General features: G+C 38.6%; 1 protein-coding gene across 1 annotated transcript in view; it reads left to right on the top strand.

The window, feature by feature from the left end:
* Positions 1 to 18,685, top strand: part of LOC150090448 (putative sodium-coupled neutral amino acid transporter 11) — a 191,664-nt gene that overhangs the window by 149,124 nt on the left and 23,855 nt on the right. The window contains exon 10 of the mRNA XM_090369136.1: positions 10,247 to 10,408. Within this exon, the coding sequence (XP_090225262.1) occupies positions 10,247 to 10,408 (162 nt within the window). The remainder of the gene's footprint in view (positions 1 to 10,246; positions 10,409 to 18,685) is intronic.

Raw genomic sequence — 18,685 nt, 5'->3', positions numbered from 1 at the left:
AAATTCCTCCAACATATGACCACAATGATCACTTCTATTTCTAAACCAAAGTGAAGATTTAGCATTTACGTTAGAAGTTATTAAGACATTCTGGGGACCCAAGTAATTTACAGCGGTTTCCAGATAATTCAAGGATAAATTAAAATCTTCTGATGGAGAATAATATAGCGATTAAATAAAAATTCAATTTTTAGATAAAAATTTGATATTAGATAAAAATTCAAATATGGTTGTCAGATGAACTAATGAGACGTGGCAGAGAAGAAAGATGCATGAGATACATACAAATTAATGGGTGACATGGAAGCCTATGATAGAGATAAGTTGGTCTGTAACCAAGTCACAAAGGAGATTAGGCAGGCAAAGGCAGACTACGAAAAATCCTTGGCAAAGGATGCAAAGAAAAACAGAAAAGAGTTCTTTACATATTTAAACTCAAAAAGGAAAGGGATGAATCAGATTGGTCGACTGGATATTGATGGTTCAACAGTTGAGGATCCTGCTCAGGTGGCTAACAATCTAAACGAGTATTTTGCATCTACATTCACGCGTGAGGAGTTATTCAGGAAGGAGAATGATGTAGGTAAAGTAAACATTGGCAGTGAGCTGGATGATTTTGTAATAACTGAGAGGAAAGTGGAGGAGAGATTGTTGAGGATAAACATAAAAAAGGCACCTGGGGTGGATGGGATCTATCCAGTTATATTAAAGGAGGCAGCAAAGGAAGTAAGCAAACCCCTAGCCATAATTATGAGAGCTTCTTTGGACTCAGGGGAAGTACCCATAGACTGGAGATGTGCAAATGTAACCCCAATTCACAAAGGAGGATCAAAGGCTGACACAAGTAATTATAGACCTGTTAGTTTAACTTCTGTTCCAGGTAAATTAATGGAGGCACTGGTTAAAGAAGCACGGCAGGATCATCTAGACAAGAATTCAGTTATAGCTCAGACGCAGCATGGTTTTGTTAAGGGCAGGTCTTGCCTGACCAATTTGATTGGATACTATTATGTAGTCACAAAAGAAATGGATGCAGGGAATAACTTTGATATTATATATCTGGATTAGAAAGGCTTTTGATACTGTTGCACATGGAAGACTGCTGCACAAATTGGAGCAGTGTGGCATTGGAGGCAAATTGCTGCTATGGATAAGGGGATGGTTGAGTGGCAGAAGACAGAGAGTGGTAATCAATGGACACTGCTCAACGTGGACTGATATTATTAGTGGAGTTCCTCAGGGTTCAGTGTTGGGTCCGTTGTTGTTTTCGGTGTTTATGAATGATATTGATGATGGGATATCAAGTTTAATGTCCAAGTTTGCAGATGATACAAAGGTTGACAGGGTTGTTAAGGACACTACTAATGCCATGCTGCTGCAACAGGATCTGGAAAGGTTGAACAGATGGGCTGAGAGGTGGCAAATGAAGTTTAACATTGACAAATGTAAAGTACTACATATGGGAAACAGTAACCCCAGAGCAACGTATCAACTCTGCGGTACTACACTGACAGTGGTGGAGAATGAAAAGGACCTGGGGGTAATTGTGCAGGCAGATATGAAGTTCTCTGAGCAGTGCAGACGAGCTGCAAGAGTAGCTCATGGTGCTTGTCAATGATATACAGGAATTTTTCTAGCAGGGATAGGGAGGTGATTATTCCCTTGTATAAGGCAATGGTTAGGCCACATCTTGAGTACTGTATACAGGTCTGGAGGCCTCATTTCAAGAAGGATGTAGAGCTGCTGGAACGGGTACAGAGAAGGGCAACAAGATTAGTGAATGGAACAAAGGGTTGCTCTTACGAAGAAAGGCTTAAGTTTTGCAAATTACAGAGTCTGGAGACTAGGCACCGGCGAGGTGATCTGATAGAGGAGTATAAGGCTTTGAATGGTTTGAGCATGCTCAATGCCAATGGGATTCTTCATCTTGCTCAGAATAATCACCTGAGAGGGCATAAATTCAAATTGAGGAAGGACGGATGTCGGATAGATGTGCGGAAATTTGCATTTGGCCAGCGGGTGGTTGTTTGGTGGAACCGACTTCCATCACTTGTTGTTGAAGTTGATAGCCTAAACAAATTTAAAGCTCAACTGGACAGGTATTTCGAACGAACAGAGGGGTGAAATGGGAGTGGTGTGTGTTTTTTTTTTTTTTTTTTTTTTTTTTGGCTGATGCTGAATAAGCTTGCTTTCTTGCATCATATGCTTCTACTAATGCTAATGCTAATATGTCACCAAAATACAAGTAGCCCTTCTATTGCATAAACCATTGATTATAGTGATATTAAGCTGATTATTTAACACCACAATACATGTTTTAAGTTCCTGAGAGGCCAGTTGAATTATACGGGCAGTAAGTGGAAATCCCATTACCTTTGGAGTGTATCGAGGTTGCACTTTAACAGTATAAGGCTATTGAATCGCAATAATATCAATAGCATTTTGCTCAGCAGACACTCGAATTTCATCCAATACTGCTCTAACCATTAATTTACATAATTAATGTTTAACATATTTAATTAATTAATGAACATAATTAATTGATTTACATAATTAATTTACGATACCATTAATTTACATAGTCCTGATACCAGCAAGCAAAGATGCAGTAGGATTGGCAAGGGAATCATTAGCTCCAATAACAGCTTCATCTCCAGGAATAAAACTTGTATTGATATTATTATAACTATTATTTATTGGTGGTCCTTAATTGTGCTGTCTGTAATACCTGTAAGTACTTGGGACATGTACTGTCCCTTACCGAGTGCTGATATTCCTTCGTATGTTTCTTACAGTTGTTAAAACTAGGTGGCTCTTCCTTAAATGGACACTCATTAAATATGCCCACTATGAGCACAATGTCCACAAGATGGGGACTCATGCTGACAATATTGAGTAGTATGTCCATACCCAAGACACAGATAATATTTAGTGACTGTCGTATAAGGATGGTGCTTATGAGAACTCTAAGTCAAAAACAACCTGTCCAGTGAGGACACATTTTTATAAATTTTAGGTCAGAAGCTAACAACCCAATGAACTAGCGATGATGAGCTGGCCTGAGTAGTAAAATGAAAATCTGTTTGTTGCTTCAATTCTTCCTATGTGAAACCATAATCTTCCAAATTCTTGTTATAAAGATTATCACAATATCCTCCTTTGAAAGATCCCATGGGACATCATAAATTGTGACTGATGGATTACCTTTACAAGGAACATCAGTGATCACTCCAGCTTCGGAAAACACTGCCACAGAAGTCAAGCAGTTCAAAATCAGATTTCATATCTGTTTCCACAACCACTCCGTTGTGGTTGTGGAAATGAACAAGTCACAAAGATTTCACTTTTACATTCTTCAAATCATTTTTAAGAGTTGTAGTAACTACATTTTTCACATCAGAACTTGAAAACAAGTTCTGATGTGAAAAATTCCCTTCTCAATAGTACCCCTCACACCCTTCTCAATAGTACCCCTCACAGTATCCACATAGGTACACACAGGCTCTTGTGTATGTAACCTATCTGTCGGAAACACATCTATATCTACATCTGACTCTGGTATATACCTCCCTTCATCCTGTTCAATGTGTTTACCAGAGACCACAGATAAAGTTTGTAGCAATTGGGCTCTTTTATCAATGTTTTGCTACAACGCTGTTTGTAGCAATTGGGCTCTTTTATCAATTTCTGCATTAATGGCTTTTAATCTCTCATTTTTTATCAATAGTGCAGTTGTTACAGTCTCCAAATTACACCATTTGTCCATAATGATATCCCATTTTTTTAGTCACCTTATTAGCCTCTCCAAAAAGAAAACTTGTAATATCTTTCTGCATTTTAGAAATGACTGCATATACAGAGGACGCATCTTGAATATTATCACACTCATCAGTTATTGTGCTTGCATAATTATCACATTCATCAGTCATTGTACTTGAATCAATAGCCAAAATAGGGGTGGGAATAGACTCAATCCCTCCACTTCAATTAACTCACCAACTCAAATAAATCAAAAAAAAAAAAAAAAGGGGGAAAAGTAAAACTTTACTATTTTACTGTTAAGCCTTGAATTTATCTCTGTATTTGCTGTGATTTATCCTACAATTTATCTTTAATCGATCCAAAGCAATACTAGAATTAGTACGTTGAGATTAGTAGAACAGTCAAACAAAAAAACCGGCAAACTTATTCAGCTGCAATCGCCAATAGCACAATGGCAGTGTATGATTGTAATGGCGGTGGTTTCCTGCCATTACCTCCAAAAAAGTACAAACTTCAAACACTGCAATCTCAATATTATTATGAGATTAATCTAACAAAAGTTACCTGAGTGCAACTATGAAGTATTCTAATGCTTCCCAAACAAGTGGATAGAGGAATAAGGGAATAGAAATCTCTAAATTAGTGGCGATGTCGATCCACTGAACACTGTATATACTAAGTTTTCACTCACAATATATCACAATAATACTGATGGCAGTAAGAGAAGTTCTGATTAAGTACATGAACAACTCTTCATTGCTCAGTTTTTCCTTCAGTTGGGGTATACATACTTTTCTGCAGGTATGATATATCCTCATTTAATTTGATATTGGATTATTTGAAATGTCATTTATTTCAAATTTGGTGATGTTCACTGGCTAACAATATAGGGTTTTTTATGCTTTAGTACGAATTATTCAAAATACAGCTAGAATGAAAATTGAAGTCTGAATTAGGCGTTGTGAATTGTGTCTTGTGAATTTCGAAAAGCCTGCCCAAACCAACTATATACAGGCATCATAATAACAAAGTTGAATAAAACTATAAGAAAATTTGCTATTGCATTGAATATAGTGCAGAATTGTGGGGAATTCATGTAACTCCAACTCATGTTATCGATGTATATGTAATCCATTTTTTCTCCACCAGGGAAGGGGGATGCACTGTTCACTGACAGTGCAAAATGTGTAATTTCCAAACACAAGTGCTATGCATCTTCAAATCACCGTGGAGTACTCAGTTTGATGCATCTTCAAGTCCCCATGGTGTACTCAGTTTGAGAGAGAACATTCTTGTTTACACTCTGGCATGACCACTTAGTCAGAGAAGGTTTATAATTAATTATTTTGACAATTAATACAATTGTTAACCTCATTTAGCAGTCACACACTCAGATCTGTGTGCATTGCTGCACTCTTTGCTTGATTACTCAACAATCTCTTCTTAAGGAATTCACAATGAGGTATTGTGAACTATTTTTTTAGGTTTTTTTTTTTATGTGAATCCCAAACACGAGAGGTATTAGAACCTATAGTACTTAGTACCATGCTTGGGTTGGAGGTTGAGAAGACGAAAGAAGATATTTGTTGACATTGGACTTGAACTTCTGTAGATTGTAATTTTCAGGAAATACGTATGAAGGAAGGTTGTTCCAGAAAACGGCAGTTGAATGAATAAACGAGGAAGATGAAAAGTTGGTTCTGTGGGTTTGAAGTTGGACAGTAAATGGATGTTGGCTGGTAGCAGCACGTGTTCGGACTGTTTTGAAAGAGAGAGCGGGAATTATAGAAGCCAATTCAGAAGAACAGTGCCCATGGAAGTATCTGTAGAAGAGGCATGCAGCAGAAACAGTGCATCTATGAGAAAGCGAGTGGAGAGACTCTGTTAGAGATGAATCATTAATTAACTAACTGCCCTCTTCTGAATGGAATCAAGAAGCCTGAGAGAGGTTTTGGGGGGGTGCCACCCCAGATGTGGGAACAATATTCCATGGCAAGGCGAATTTGTGATTTATACAGCGTGAGCAGCTGTTTGGAAGAAAAGTAACGCCGAGAGCGAAAGAGAAAACCAAGTTTTTTGGAGGAAAAAGAAGAAGCAATATTTGTAATGTGCTTGTGTCAAGAGAGATTAGAAGTCAGAGTAATCCCCAAAAGAGATATATCATTTTGCCTAGAAATTGAAGTGTCACTAAAGATAAGCATAGGAGCAGAAGAATCCTTTTTGCGAGATATAAGTTAAGACTGAGTTTTAGAAGGGTTGAAATCAACTAAGTTGTCTTTGCCCCACTGCAGAATTACCTGAAGATCGGCATTTAAGGAATTGGTAGCAGATGTTCGAGAAGTTGAAGCTGATTGAGCAGGACAAGGTTTCTCAAAATGGAAAGTTGAATGCAATGTGCTATCATCGGCAAAACTATGGATGGGATTTCCAGTCAAAGGAAGAAGGTCATTAATATACAAGAGGAAAAGAGTGGGGGAAAGAGCTGAACCTTGGGGGACACAGGCATTAGTGGAGAAGTTAGAAAACAGAGAGCCATCTACCATTCGCCTCCGTAGCCAGGTGAGAAGGAGCAGCAGCAACACTGCGTAGCACACGCTTCTTGATTAGACCGGGGTTCGAGCCCGTCACCACCAAATACGAGGATGCGGAAAGGTCAGGGAATGACCACCGCATATCCCGGAGCAATATGGCCTTAGTTGCTAATGCTTCTAAAAAAACCAAATAACAAACCAAACCAAACCAAATAACCATCACCCTCAGTGAGCGATCAGAGAGAAAACTGGATAACCAATTACTAAAAACAGTTGGCAAACCATAAGATGGAAGCTTGTTTAGAAGACCTTTATGCCAAACACGATCAAAAGCCTTTGAGATGTCAAGAGCAACTACTTGTGTTTCACCGAACCTTTCCATTGAATTAGTCCATAAATGGGTAACATAAGTCAGAATATCACCAGTGGATCGACACTGACAGAATCCATATTGGCGATCGTTGATCATATGGAAGGTTTCCAGGTAGTTCAAGAGTTGGCTGTTAATTGATTTCTCCATTACTTTAGAAAGAGTAGAAGTAATTGCAATGGGACGATAATTGGATGGGAGGGATTTGTCACCCTTTTTAGGAACTGGCTGGATATGAGCAAATTTCCAAGCAGAAGGAAAAACACCTTTGGAATAAGAAAGAGAAAAAAACCGGCAAAGAATAGGAGTAAGTTCAGGAGCACAGGTTTTGAGAACAAGTGGAGAAATACCATCAGGACCTGGAGCTTTCTTAGCATCAAGATTCATCAAAATCCTTCTGATATCCTTTTGACAGTAGACCACAGGAGGCATTGAATGGAGTGTGTTGGGAACGGTGGGAAGTGTTTTACCAAGATCATTAATACATGAGCTGGAAGAAAAATGGGATGCTAGCAGGTCAGCTTTATCCTTGGCTGAAGTGACAACAGAACCATCTGGTTTGGACAGAGGGGGGAGCAGAGATGGGCAAAAGTTGCAGCCAATAGCTTTGGCAAGAGACCAGAATGCTCGGCTACCATTAGGGCAAGAAGCAAGTTTTCTACTCTTAGCCTGTTCAAACTCTAGTTTGGACTGATTAATAACTGCTTTACAATTGTTGTGAGCTTTGGTGTAGGCAGAAAATGAAACTGAAGAATTAGAAACAAGCCAATTATGATATGGAACATTCTTCTCTTGAACAGCCTTAGCACATTTATTGGAAAACCAAGGTTTAGATAAAGGACAAGATTTTAAAGTGGAGTGTGGGATAAAGGATTCCATTCCCTCAAGAATAATTTCACTGACACGATCTGAGCAAACGTTAACATCAGAAGTTTTGAAACAGTAATCCGACCAAAGAAAAGAAGTCTCGCAGGTCATCCCGTTTTGCATTCTTCTAATGCCAAACAACACGAGGTTGGGAATAGCCATGAGATAAAGGTTCCATTGGAGAAGAGACAATCACCAAGTTGTGATCTGAAGTGCCTAAAGGACCTCTCACTTCGACCGTGTACTTAGAAGGGTTGTTTGTGAGAAAAACATCAAGCGTATTGGCTGTATGATTAGGATTGTCCGGTATTCTTGTAGGTAAATGAACAACTTGTGCTAGGTCATTAGTAATTGCAAAAGCCTTAGCATCTCAACCTGCTGGGTCGGTGTGACTAGAAAACGGAAGCCAGCTGGAGTTGTGAACATTAAAATCACCAAGGAAAATTACCTCACTGTTAGGAAAGTTGGACTGGAGAAAGTCAAGTTGCAAAGAGAGGAAGTCAAAGAGCTCCAAGTGATTAGTGGAGTTGGGAGAACGGTAGAGACAACAGATGAATTTGACACAATGAGGTAGAGAGATTTTGAGCCAGAGACAATCAAAGAGAGGAGATTCCAAATTGCCAAGTCTCTGACAGGGAATATCAGAATGGACATATGCACAAGTACCACCTTTGAGGCAAAAGGAATCATATAGCGAATAATATGGGCATCTGAGATGAGCAGTAGTTGAATCAACCAATAACTGAGATTCTGTCAGAAAAAGTACATGGGGTTTGGCAGACTGCAAGTGGAAATGGACATCGTTGAGATTAGAATTGAGCCCACGTATATTTGTGAAATGAATTAGGAAGTGCTTGGGAGGTTTAGATCGTTTTGCAGATAAGCTTGCTCTATTAGTTTGACAATTCATGGTGTATTCCATAGTAAGAAAAAGTGGGTGGGACATGCTGTATGAAGTAATGAAATTTTTGGATATGGCGTACACGTGGTAAGAATATACCCAGATCCTTGACATAACGTGGCCTCGACAATGCTCCCTGCATACACACTACTCGGACTCCCTCCAGTCATTATCTGGCAGAGTAGAGGTAGCAAGATTATACACTAGCTGATCCGGAAGCCTCCTAGAGAGTTACCAATAGGTTCGGTCCGGTGTACTAACTAGGATCAGGCCTGCGAACACTGTTTTAGAGCTGTACCCTCGAAATGTAAGGAATATTGGATCTTGCCACAACATTCATCATAACCTCAAAAGTCATCAGTCATACTGCATGATGGAAGAGATAGGGAAGGGTTGACCGGAACTTAGCTCTAGAGACTAAACATGGGTTCCACCACTTCAAGCCTCCAATAAGCAAAGTGGTGGTATTTCACCAGTTGATGAGAGTCATCTACCACCTAGTACTGCCTGGTAACATAGAGGGGCTGCGTTCCTCCATGTGGTGTGGGCGCCACACCTCGAGTTTCTTGCATGTAATATAAAAATTGATGAATTTATTTTTTGCTGTCATAATAGCCATGCAGCTCAATGTATATGAGGTGTACATTAAAACAAGCACTTTTGTTTATTGTGTATAATTCTACATACCTTCTAAAGAGGGAGTATCTATATTTTCAGATATTTATTTGCTGTTTAAACTTGTAATACATGCAAAAGAGGGTGGCATTTATCTCTTCTGGCACTGCCAATCATTACGCTTAGTAACGTAGCACTAAACTTCTCTTGCTAACTACAGCTATGTAAGCTGCAATAGAGCACTTGCCTGAACAGTGACCAGTTTGACCTTACTTTGGAACAGCAGAGTAAACAGAGAATACCCAGTGTGTGGATAGAGCTTTTAAGCTAGGTTTGATTATACAGTTGTGAAATTTTACTTTGGTTGTGTGGAATTAATCTTTTTTTTTTTTTATATGCATAAACCAAGTTATTATTTACAGAAGAGATGAAGCTGCCTCAAAGCATTATTATTTTCAATACTACTTTATTGAGCCAAATTAAAGACAAAAGATATAAAAAACTTTTATCACATACTTAAACACTCAAATTGAACATTTCAGACATTCTGAAAAATTTGGGGGTTTTTTTTTGTTATGCTTTATTTATTTTAGTATATTGTTTACTTTTGACACATTTTTCATGGTGAAATTTTCTTTAAATAGTGACTTAGTTACATGCACAGAAAAAAAAAAAAAAAGTCTATACAACCAAGCCAGAACTCAGCTCCTCTAAAGTGACATCAAGCAGTTCTTGTTAATTACATCTTGTTAATTACACTACCAGCGTGTAGTGTAATTAACAAGAGCAGTTTGTTTCATTTCATACATATTAACAAAGTAGTTCATGTTTCATAATAACAGCAGTTGTTTTTGCATTTACAGTTGTTTTTAATTGTTATCTTTCTTGCACTGACTAAATTAATATGTTAACCATATACTAAATTTATGTTTTATGAGGAAGATAACATTCACCTCTTCACAAATGTCTACTACAATGAAACTAAAAGATTTTTAATATTATTAAATGTTTTAAACTCCTATTAGCATAATGCAGAATTATAAAAATTCTGCATTATGCTAATATTTTGAACTTCAAATTATTCATTTTCTGTATAAAATAAACTAAATATATTTTGTTTCAGTGGATTTAATGTTTCCTACATGACAATATTGTTTATTATTTAATTAACATTATCATTAATTTTTTTTTTTTTTATAGCTTACATGTGTCACCACAATTCTTTCCTTCTTTACGAAGCCTTGGAAAATCCTACACAACACAGATGGAATCGAATCACGCATGTCAGTATGTGTGTGTCATTTGTTTTGGTGTTGATCTTTGGTATCAGTGGTTATGCCACATTTACAGGATTCAGCCAAGGTATAAGATTTGCTTTTTATCTGTTTTCTGTGTTAATTTTTCTACTTCATTAATTATTGATGTGGTATTACTAGGATTATCACCATTCCTAGAATTAATTAATCTGTTGTAGATATATTCCTTCTGTCATCAATGGTGAGTGTTATTAATTAGAGATTATAATTATTTTTAATCAATAGACAATCAATTAATCAATAGACAATGTAGGAACTAATATATATTGTATAGTCCATTATACAATATATATTAATTAATTCCAATTGTAATATAGCAATGCCGGGAGTATTGTAAACAATATGAATGAATTTAAGCTTTTTGTCAGTTAAACTAATGCTGACACATGTTGTAGGGCTAATTGAGACATGGTGCCATTCTGTCTCATGATATGAGATGAAAAATTTCATTATGGTGCATAAGTGTATTCAGATGGGACTAAGGGGGTTGTTATGTTTAAGTAGGAGTTTGATGGCCTCTGGTGTGCCTTCTCTTTTTATTGCAATATATTCTATTTACCCATTTTTATTCTGACCCCTTGACTTCAAGTCCAAACTGATGATCTGTGTCTCTTTCTATAAAGATTTTGATCTCTAAGAGTTATTTTCAGATGAGACCAAGCTTTCAACATACTACAGTAAAATTAATATATAGATTCTCATTCCTGCTGTGCAGAGGAAAGAATCCTCTATAAATTAGTGCTAGTAACCCTTTTGCTTCAATAGAACATTCTTTAATGCAGAGGTTTCCAAAGTGGGTATTGTGATCCCCTCTACCCCCACCAAGGTGTTGCATCATGTCCCAAAGGGTATTCATTAAATTTTTACATCATATCAGCATTGTGTTCACTCTGATTTCCTTTCACCGTGTATATTTATGTGATTGATTGATTATGATACAATTATTGATTAATGCCGTAAAAAGTTACATTTATTTTTTCATGTGCTTCATACTGGATAGTCAGTGAGCTCTTGACACATTCTTTTTGAAATCTTATAATTTATGTTGTCAATTTCAGATGATATTTGTAAGCTAATGCTTAGCACTGCACACCTCCTCACCTCTCTCTCTCTCACACACACACACACACACACACACACACACACACACACACACACACACACACACACTTGTATTTGGTCTGAAGCAATAGAAGTTACGGACAATCACATTTATCATTAGCGTAAAGATAAGGAAGATAATGGATCTTTGTTGAATTATTTCTCCCATGTGCATAACATGTATCTGGATTTAAAAAGGTTTAGAAAGCTTTACTATAACATCTGTTAAGAACTTTTTTGTTCTATAAAGGAGACTCTAGACATATGTTTGCCTTTTTTCTGCAATCCATATTTGATCATAACAACTAGAAGGTGACCTAGCCACTGAACTACAAATATGCTGTAATGTCTCTACTCACATTAGCATTATTAGGAGAGACACATGATGCAAGAAATCAACCTTATACAGCATCAGCCAAAAAAAAACCCATTCCCATTTCACTGATCCATTCATTCCAAATGTTTGTCTAGTTTAGTTTGTTTAGTTCCTTAAGGTTGTCACAGACATTTTCTCAGATATGCCAGACAAGCTGTACTTGCTACATGGGAGTCTAAAACGCTGATGGAACTGTTATTCGGGTGACACTCAAGTCAAGTGGACCCAATTTTGGCAAAGTCCAGACGTTCTGTGACACACAAATCCTCAGCTTGCACTTCACAGTGGTGGGACTGTTAGTAACCCTGGGTATAACCCCCCATGCACAAACACACACTGTGGGTGATCACCCAGGTGTGAACCAATGAAAGCAGGGGTCAAGGTGTGGTGCCCACACCACATGGAGGAATGCCGCCTCTCTGTGTTACCAGGCAATACTAGTTGGTAGATGACTCTCATCAACTGGTGCAATACCACCACTTTGCTTATTGGAGGCTTGAAGTGGTGGAACCCATGTTTAGTCTCCAGAACTAAGTTCCGGTCAACCCTTCCCCATCTCTTCCATCATGCAGTATGACTGATGACTTTTGAGGTTATGATGGACATGATGGCGAGATCCAATCTTCCTTACATTTCAAGAGTAGAGCTCTAAAGTGGTGTTCACAGGCCGGCTGCTAGTTAGTACACCGGACCGAACCTATTGGTAACTCTTTAGTAGGCTTCCAGATCAGCTAGTGTATAATCTTGCTACCTCTACTCTGCCAGTTAGTGACTGGAGAGAGTCCGAGTAGTGTGTATGTGGGGGGCATTGTCAAGGCCACGTTATGTTAATGATCTGGGTATATTCTTACCATGTGTACGCCATATCCAAAAATTTCATTACTTCATACAGCACGTTCCCCCACTTTTTCTTACTATTGAATACACCATGGATTGTCAAACTAATAGAGTAAGCTTATCTGTGAAAATATCTACACCTCCCAAACACTTCATAGTTCATTTCTCAAATATACGTGGTTTCAATTCTAATCTCAACGATGTCCATTTCCACTTGCAGTCTGCCAAACCCCATGTACTTTTTCTGACAGAATCTCAGTTATCGGTTGATTCAACCACTGCTCATCTCAGTTGCCCATATTATTCGCTATATGATTCCTTTTGCCTCAAAGGTGGTACTTGTGCATATGTCCATTCTGATATTCTCTGTCAGAGACTTGGTAATTTAGAATCTCCTCTTTTCGATCTTCTCTGGCTTAAAATCTCTCTACTTCATTCTGTATAATTGATCTGTTGTCTCAACCGTTCTCCCGATTCCACTAATCACTTGTTGCTTGTTGACTTTCTCTCTTTGCAACTTGACTTTCTCCAGTCCAACTTTCCTAACAGTGAGGTAATTTTCCTTGGTGATTTTAATGTTCACAACTCCAGCTGGCTTCCGTTTTCTAGTCACACCGACCCAGCAGGTCAAGATGCTGAGGCTTTTGCAATTACAGTCAGTCCTCGTATAGCATGATAGTTGTGTTCCTAGAAACCCTCGTGCAATGCAAAATCGTGCAATATTAACAACAGGCTCTATGGGAAAAATAGGGTTAGGTGCCGACCACCCAAGATTGAACACACATTTTAACCAAAACATTACCAAATACAATAAATAATCGTAATAAAATAAGTAAGTATTTTATTACGTAATAAAATATTGCTAATGCCTTTGCTTCTATCGTAAGCAAACTTGTTTTTTGTTTGATTTTCTATCCAAACAGATTACAGCCGTTCCATCTCTTCCAATTCTTTGTGTCTTAATCTAATGGATTTTAATTACACTTTGAGTTGTTCCTGCTATGAAAGTTGTTTTTATTTTCTCTACATTCTTTCTAATTGTTGGCGTTGCCTCATTTAGGCCTGTAGCATGTGCAATATCACACGGTCTTTCATTTTTCTCAAAGCGTTTCACAATTTCATATTTTTTCTCTATCGACAGAGGCGGACTAGCCATAAGCCTTACTGTGGGAAACCCCGGTGGCCGGTGTGATTTTGGCCATAAACCATAGTATGAGGCCACTATAAATTTTCCCGGGTAAGCATTTTTGACCCAGTCCGCCTCTGTTTATCGGTATTGCTTTTCTTTTTCTCTCTGAATCTGCAGTGTCTTCACCAGGACGCTTCCTTTTCACACCTTTTAGTATTTTACTCATTTTTAGGGAATAAAGCACAATTACAAAACGAGGAGGCACGCTTGATACACAGAGATACACTATTAACACCTCACATTTTACTAAAGCATATTTCTAGGGGTTACTACCATAAAACAATAAAAACAATTTCCAGTTGCGTTTCTGCTAGTGGAATCTTATAAACTGGTAGTAAACTCGATCTAATTTCATTTGCGATTATACCGATAGCTGGAATTGTGTTGGTTTTTACGTTATTATGGTGAAATGTTTCCCCTTCACTGATATAAAAAACAAATACATTTTCAGAATCTTCTCTTCATTCCTATCGTGTTGCGTTCAGTTGGAGTGATTCTGCGTTCGACTGCCATTTCTTGTAAACACAAAGGCGAATTGTGCATAAGCGAATTTGGTTCGTGTTATATAAGATATCGTTCCCCTATTTATAAATCATGTATGATCGAATTCGTGTAGTGTAAACACGTGTTATACGAGGACTGACTGTACTAATGACCTTGCACAGATTGTTCATGTGCCTACAAGAATGCCGGACAATCCTAACCATACCCGAGGGGCTCACATCTGGTTAGTATGGGCTTGGCACACCCAGGGTCCTGAGCTGGATATCATCATTCTTCTCTTTCTTGGTGAGTCCCTTCTACCCCCCCCCCCCCTCTCTCTCTCTCTCACACACAGAGAAATTCAGAATTTTTTTTTTTTTGGCTGGTGCAGCATAAGCCTCAAGCTTCCTTGCACCACATGGCTAATATTAACAACAATAATAATAATAATAATACAGCCAACACGCTTGATCTTTTTCTCACAAACAACCCTTCTAAGAACATGGTGGCAGTGAGTGGTCTTTTAGGCACCTCAGATCACAACTTGGTGATTGTCTCTTCTCCAATGGAGCCTTTATCTCATGGCTGTTCCCAACCTTGTGTTGTTAGGCATTACAAGAATGCAAAATGGGATGACCTGCAAGATTTCTTTTCTTCTTTTCCTTGGTCAGATTACTGTTTCAAGACTTCTGATGTCAACGTTTGCTCAGATCATGGCAGTGAAATTATTCTTGCAGGAATGGAATCCTTTATCTAAACATTGGTTTTCCAATAAATGTGCTAAGGCTGTTCAAGAGAAGAATGTTGCATATCGTAATTGGCTTGTTTCCAATTCTTCAGTTTCATTTTTTGCCTACACCAAAGTTCGCAACAATTGTAAAACAGTTTTTAATCAGTCCAAACTAGATTTTGAACAGGCTAAGAGTAGAAAACTTGCTTCTTGCCCTAATGGTAGCCGAGCATTCTGGTCTCTTGCCAAAGCTATTGGCCGCAACTTTTGCCCCTCTCTGCTCTCACCTCTGTCAAAACCAGATGGTTCTTTTATCACTTCAGCCAAGAATAAAGCTGACCTGCTAGCATCCCATTTTTCTTCCAACTCATGTATTAATGATATTGGTAAAACACCTCCTACCATTCCCAACATGCTCCATTCAGTGCCTCCTGTGGTCTTCTATCAAAAGGATGTCAGAAGGATTTTGACAAATCTTGATGCTAAGAAAGCTCCACGTCCTGATGGTATTTCTCCATTGTTCTCAAAACCTAGGCTTCTGAAGTTATTAGTGGAGTTATTAGTGGAGTCTCTCAGGAGAGCAGTGTCCATTGATTACCACTCTCTGTAATCAATGGACACTGCTCATGTGGACTAATGTTATTATCGAAGTCCCTTCTCATTTCACCCCAGAGTTCCGTTCTAGGCCTATTTATCAGTGATATCGATGAAACTATGTATGTCAAATTTGCAGATGATACAAAATTGGCAGGGTTGTTAATGACACTAAAGACAGTATGCTACTGCAACATGATCTAGAAAAGTTAGGCAGATGAGCTGAGAAGTGGCAATTGAAGTTTAAAATTGACAAATGGAAAATACTGCATATGGGTAGCAATAACCCAAGAGAAACGTAACAACTCTGTGATACTACACTCAGGGAGGTGGAGAATTAAAAAGACGGTGTAATTGTGCAGTCAGATATGAAGTTCTCTCAGCAGTGCACACGGGCTGCCAGAGCAGGTCATGAAGTTTTGTCAATGATATATATAGGAATTTCGCTAGTAGAGACAAGGAGGTGATTATCTCTGTATAAGGCAATGGTCAGGCCACGCCTTGAGTATTTTATTCAGGACTGGAGGCCTCATTTTAGGAAGGATGTTGAGTTGCTAGAACGAGTACAGAGAAGGGCAACAAGATTGGTGAGAGGAACAAAGTGGGTTGTGCTTATGAAGAAAGACTTAAGTTCTGCAAGTTGCAGCATCTGGAGACTAGGCACCTGCGAGGTGATCTGATTGAGGTGTATAATTGTAAACTTTAGAAGGAAAGGGATGAATCAGATAGGACCACTTAACATAGATGGGTTAACTATTGATGATCCTGCTCAGGTAGCTGATAAACTGAATGATTATTTTGCATCTACATTCACACATGAGTTATTAAATGAGTGGAGGGCCAAAAGTTTATCAAACTCTAACAGGGAGCTAAGTGATTTTGTAATAACTGAGAGCAAAGCGGAGGAGAAATTGTTGAAGTTAAACATAAAAAAGGCATCTGGGGTAGATGGGAACTATCCAGTTATATTAAAGGAGGCAGCAAAGGAAGTAAGCAAACCCTTAGCCATAATTATGAGATCTTCCTTGGTCTCAGGGGAGTCCCCATGGACTGGGGTGAGTTAAGACACAGCATAGGTTTGTTAAAGGGACGTCTCATCTGACCAATTTGATTGGATACTTTAATGTGGTCACAAACGACTGAATGCCAAAAATAATTTTGATATCATATACTTGGATTTCAGGAAAGCTTTTGATGCTGTTGCACATGGAACTGATGTACAAATTGGAGAGGTATGTCATTAAGGATAAGTTGCTACAATGGATAAAGGGATGGTTGAGTTGGGAGACAACAGAGAGTGGTAATCAATGGACACTGCTCTTCATGGACAAATGTTATTAGTAGGGTTCCCCAGAATTCGGTGTTGGGCCTATTGTTTTTGTATATTTATCAGTGATATTGATGAAGGTATATCAGGTTTAATGACCAAGTTCGCAGACGAAACAAAGGCTGGCAGAGTTGTTAATGACAGTAAAGACAGTTTGCTACTCCAACTTGATCTAGATAAGTTGGGCAAATGGGCTGAGAAGTGACAAGTGAAGTTTAACATTGACAGATGCAAAGTATTGCATATGGGTAGCAATAACCCAAGAGAAACGTACCGACTGTGTGATACTAGACTGGACTGAGTTCCTCAAGAAAGTGGAAAAGACCTGGGGTTAATTGTCCAGTTGAATATGAAGTTTGCTGAGCAGTGCAGACAGGCTGCCAGGGCAGGTCATGGAGTCTTTTCAATGATATATAGGAATTTTGCTAGCAGGGTCAGGGAAGTGATTATCTCATTATACAGGTCAGGCTACACATAGAGTACTGTGTACACGTCTGGAGGCCTGATTTTAGGAAGGATATAGAGTTGCTAGAAAGAGTACAAAGAAGGGCAACAAGATTGGTGAGGGGAAGAAAGGAGTGCGCTTACCAAGAAAAGTTTAAGTTCTGCAAATTGCAGCACCTGGAGAGTAGGCATCTGCGAGGTGATCTGATTGGGGTGTATAAGGCCTGGAATGGGTTGAGCAAGCTGAAGGCTGATGGGATTCTTCCTCTTGCTCAGATTAAGAACCTGAGGGGGCACAGTTTCAAATTGAGGAAAGACAGTTGTAGAATACGTGTGCAGAAATTTGTCTTTAGCCAGCGGGTAGTTGATTGGTGGAACAGACTTCCATCTTTTGTTGTGGAAGTTGATAGCCTAATAAATCAGGTTGTGCTGGACAGGCATTTGGAACGAATGGAGGGGTGAAATGGAAGGGTTTTTTTTTTTTTTTTTTTTGGGTGATGCTTCATAAGCTTGCTTTCTTGCAGTGTATGCCTCTACTAATGCTAATGCTGTATAGTTTCCTTCTACATAAGAAAGTACCATATAGTATAGTATTCTCTCATGTAGAAGGAAACTAAAACCTGTAGGCATAGATAACAACATGGCATTACTTTTGTTTATTGTTTATGCTATATGGTTTGTGAGAGGCTTTGATTATACAGGGTGTCTCAAAAATACATGGCATAACTTCAGGACTGAGTTCCTCATATGTAGACAAAAATATTTTATATCAGCATAATTCTGGAAATGCTTGTTTTCCGAGTTTTGAAGGTTTTAAGTGTCTGTCTATGACACTTAACTGTTCACATCACCTTATAGTAATTGTTCAAAATATCCACCTTTTGCCTGAATACAGGCCTCACATCGATGTCTCATGGACTTGCGAAGGCAATGCCAAATTCCTGGCATGTTTCGTATTGTGTCTCAACCTGCCACAATTCGATTGCGGAGAGTTTCCACATCAGCTACCATAGTCTTATACACCAATAACTTTAAATGGCCCCACAAGAAGAAATCTAGTGGGTTTAAATCAGTTGAGCATGGAGGCCAGGCAGTTGGTCCACCCCTCTACTTCAGGAGTCGTAGATCTTGGTCGTCCTCTGTCGGCAGCACAAGGTGTGAAGGTCCCATTGTTCACAAAGGCGGCGATGGATACCTTCAAACGTTTTCCTGTCTGGACATCTTCGTTCTGGGAACCTTTCA

The sequence above is a fragment of the Mastigoproctus giganteus genome, chromosome 2 (assembly GCF_048544385.1).
Source record: "Mastigoproctus giganteus isolate SK-2022 chromosome 2, ASM4854438v1, whole genome shotgun sequence".
NCBI lineage: Eukaryota > Metazoa > Arthropoda > Arachnida > Uropygi > Thelyphonidae > Mastigoproctus > Mastigoproctus giganteus.
This window is presented reverse-complemented; position numbering and strand designations above follow the sequence as displayed.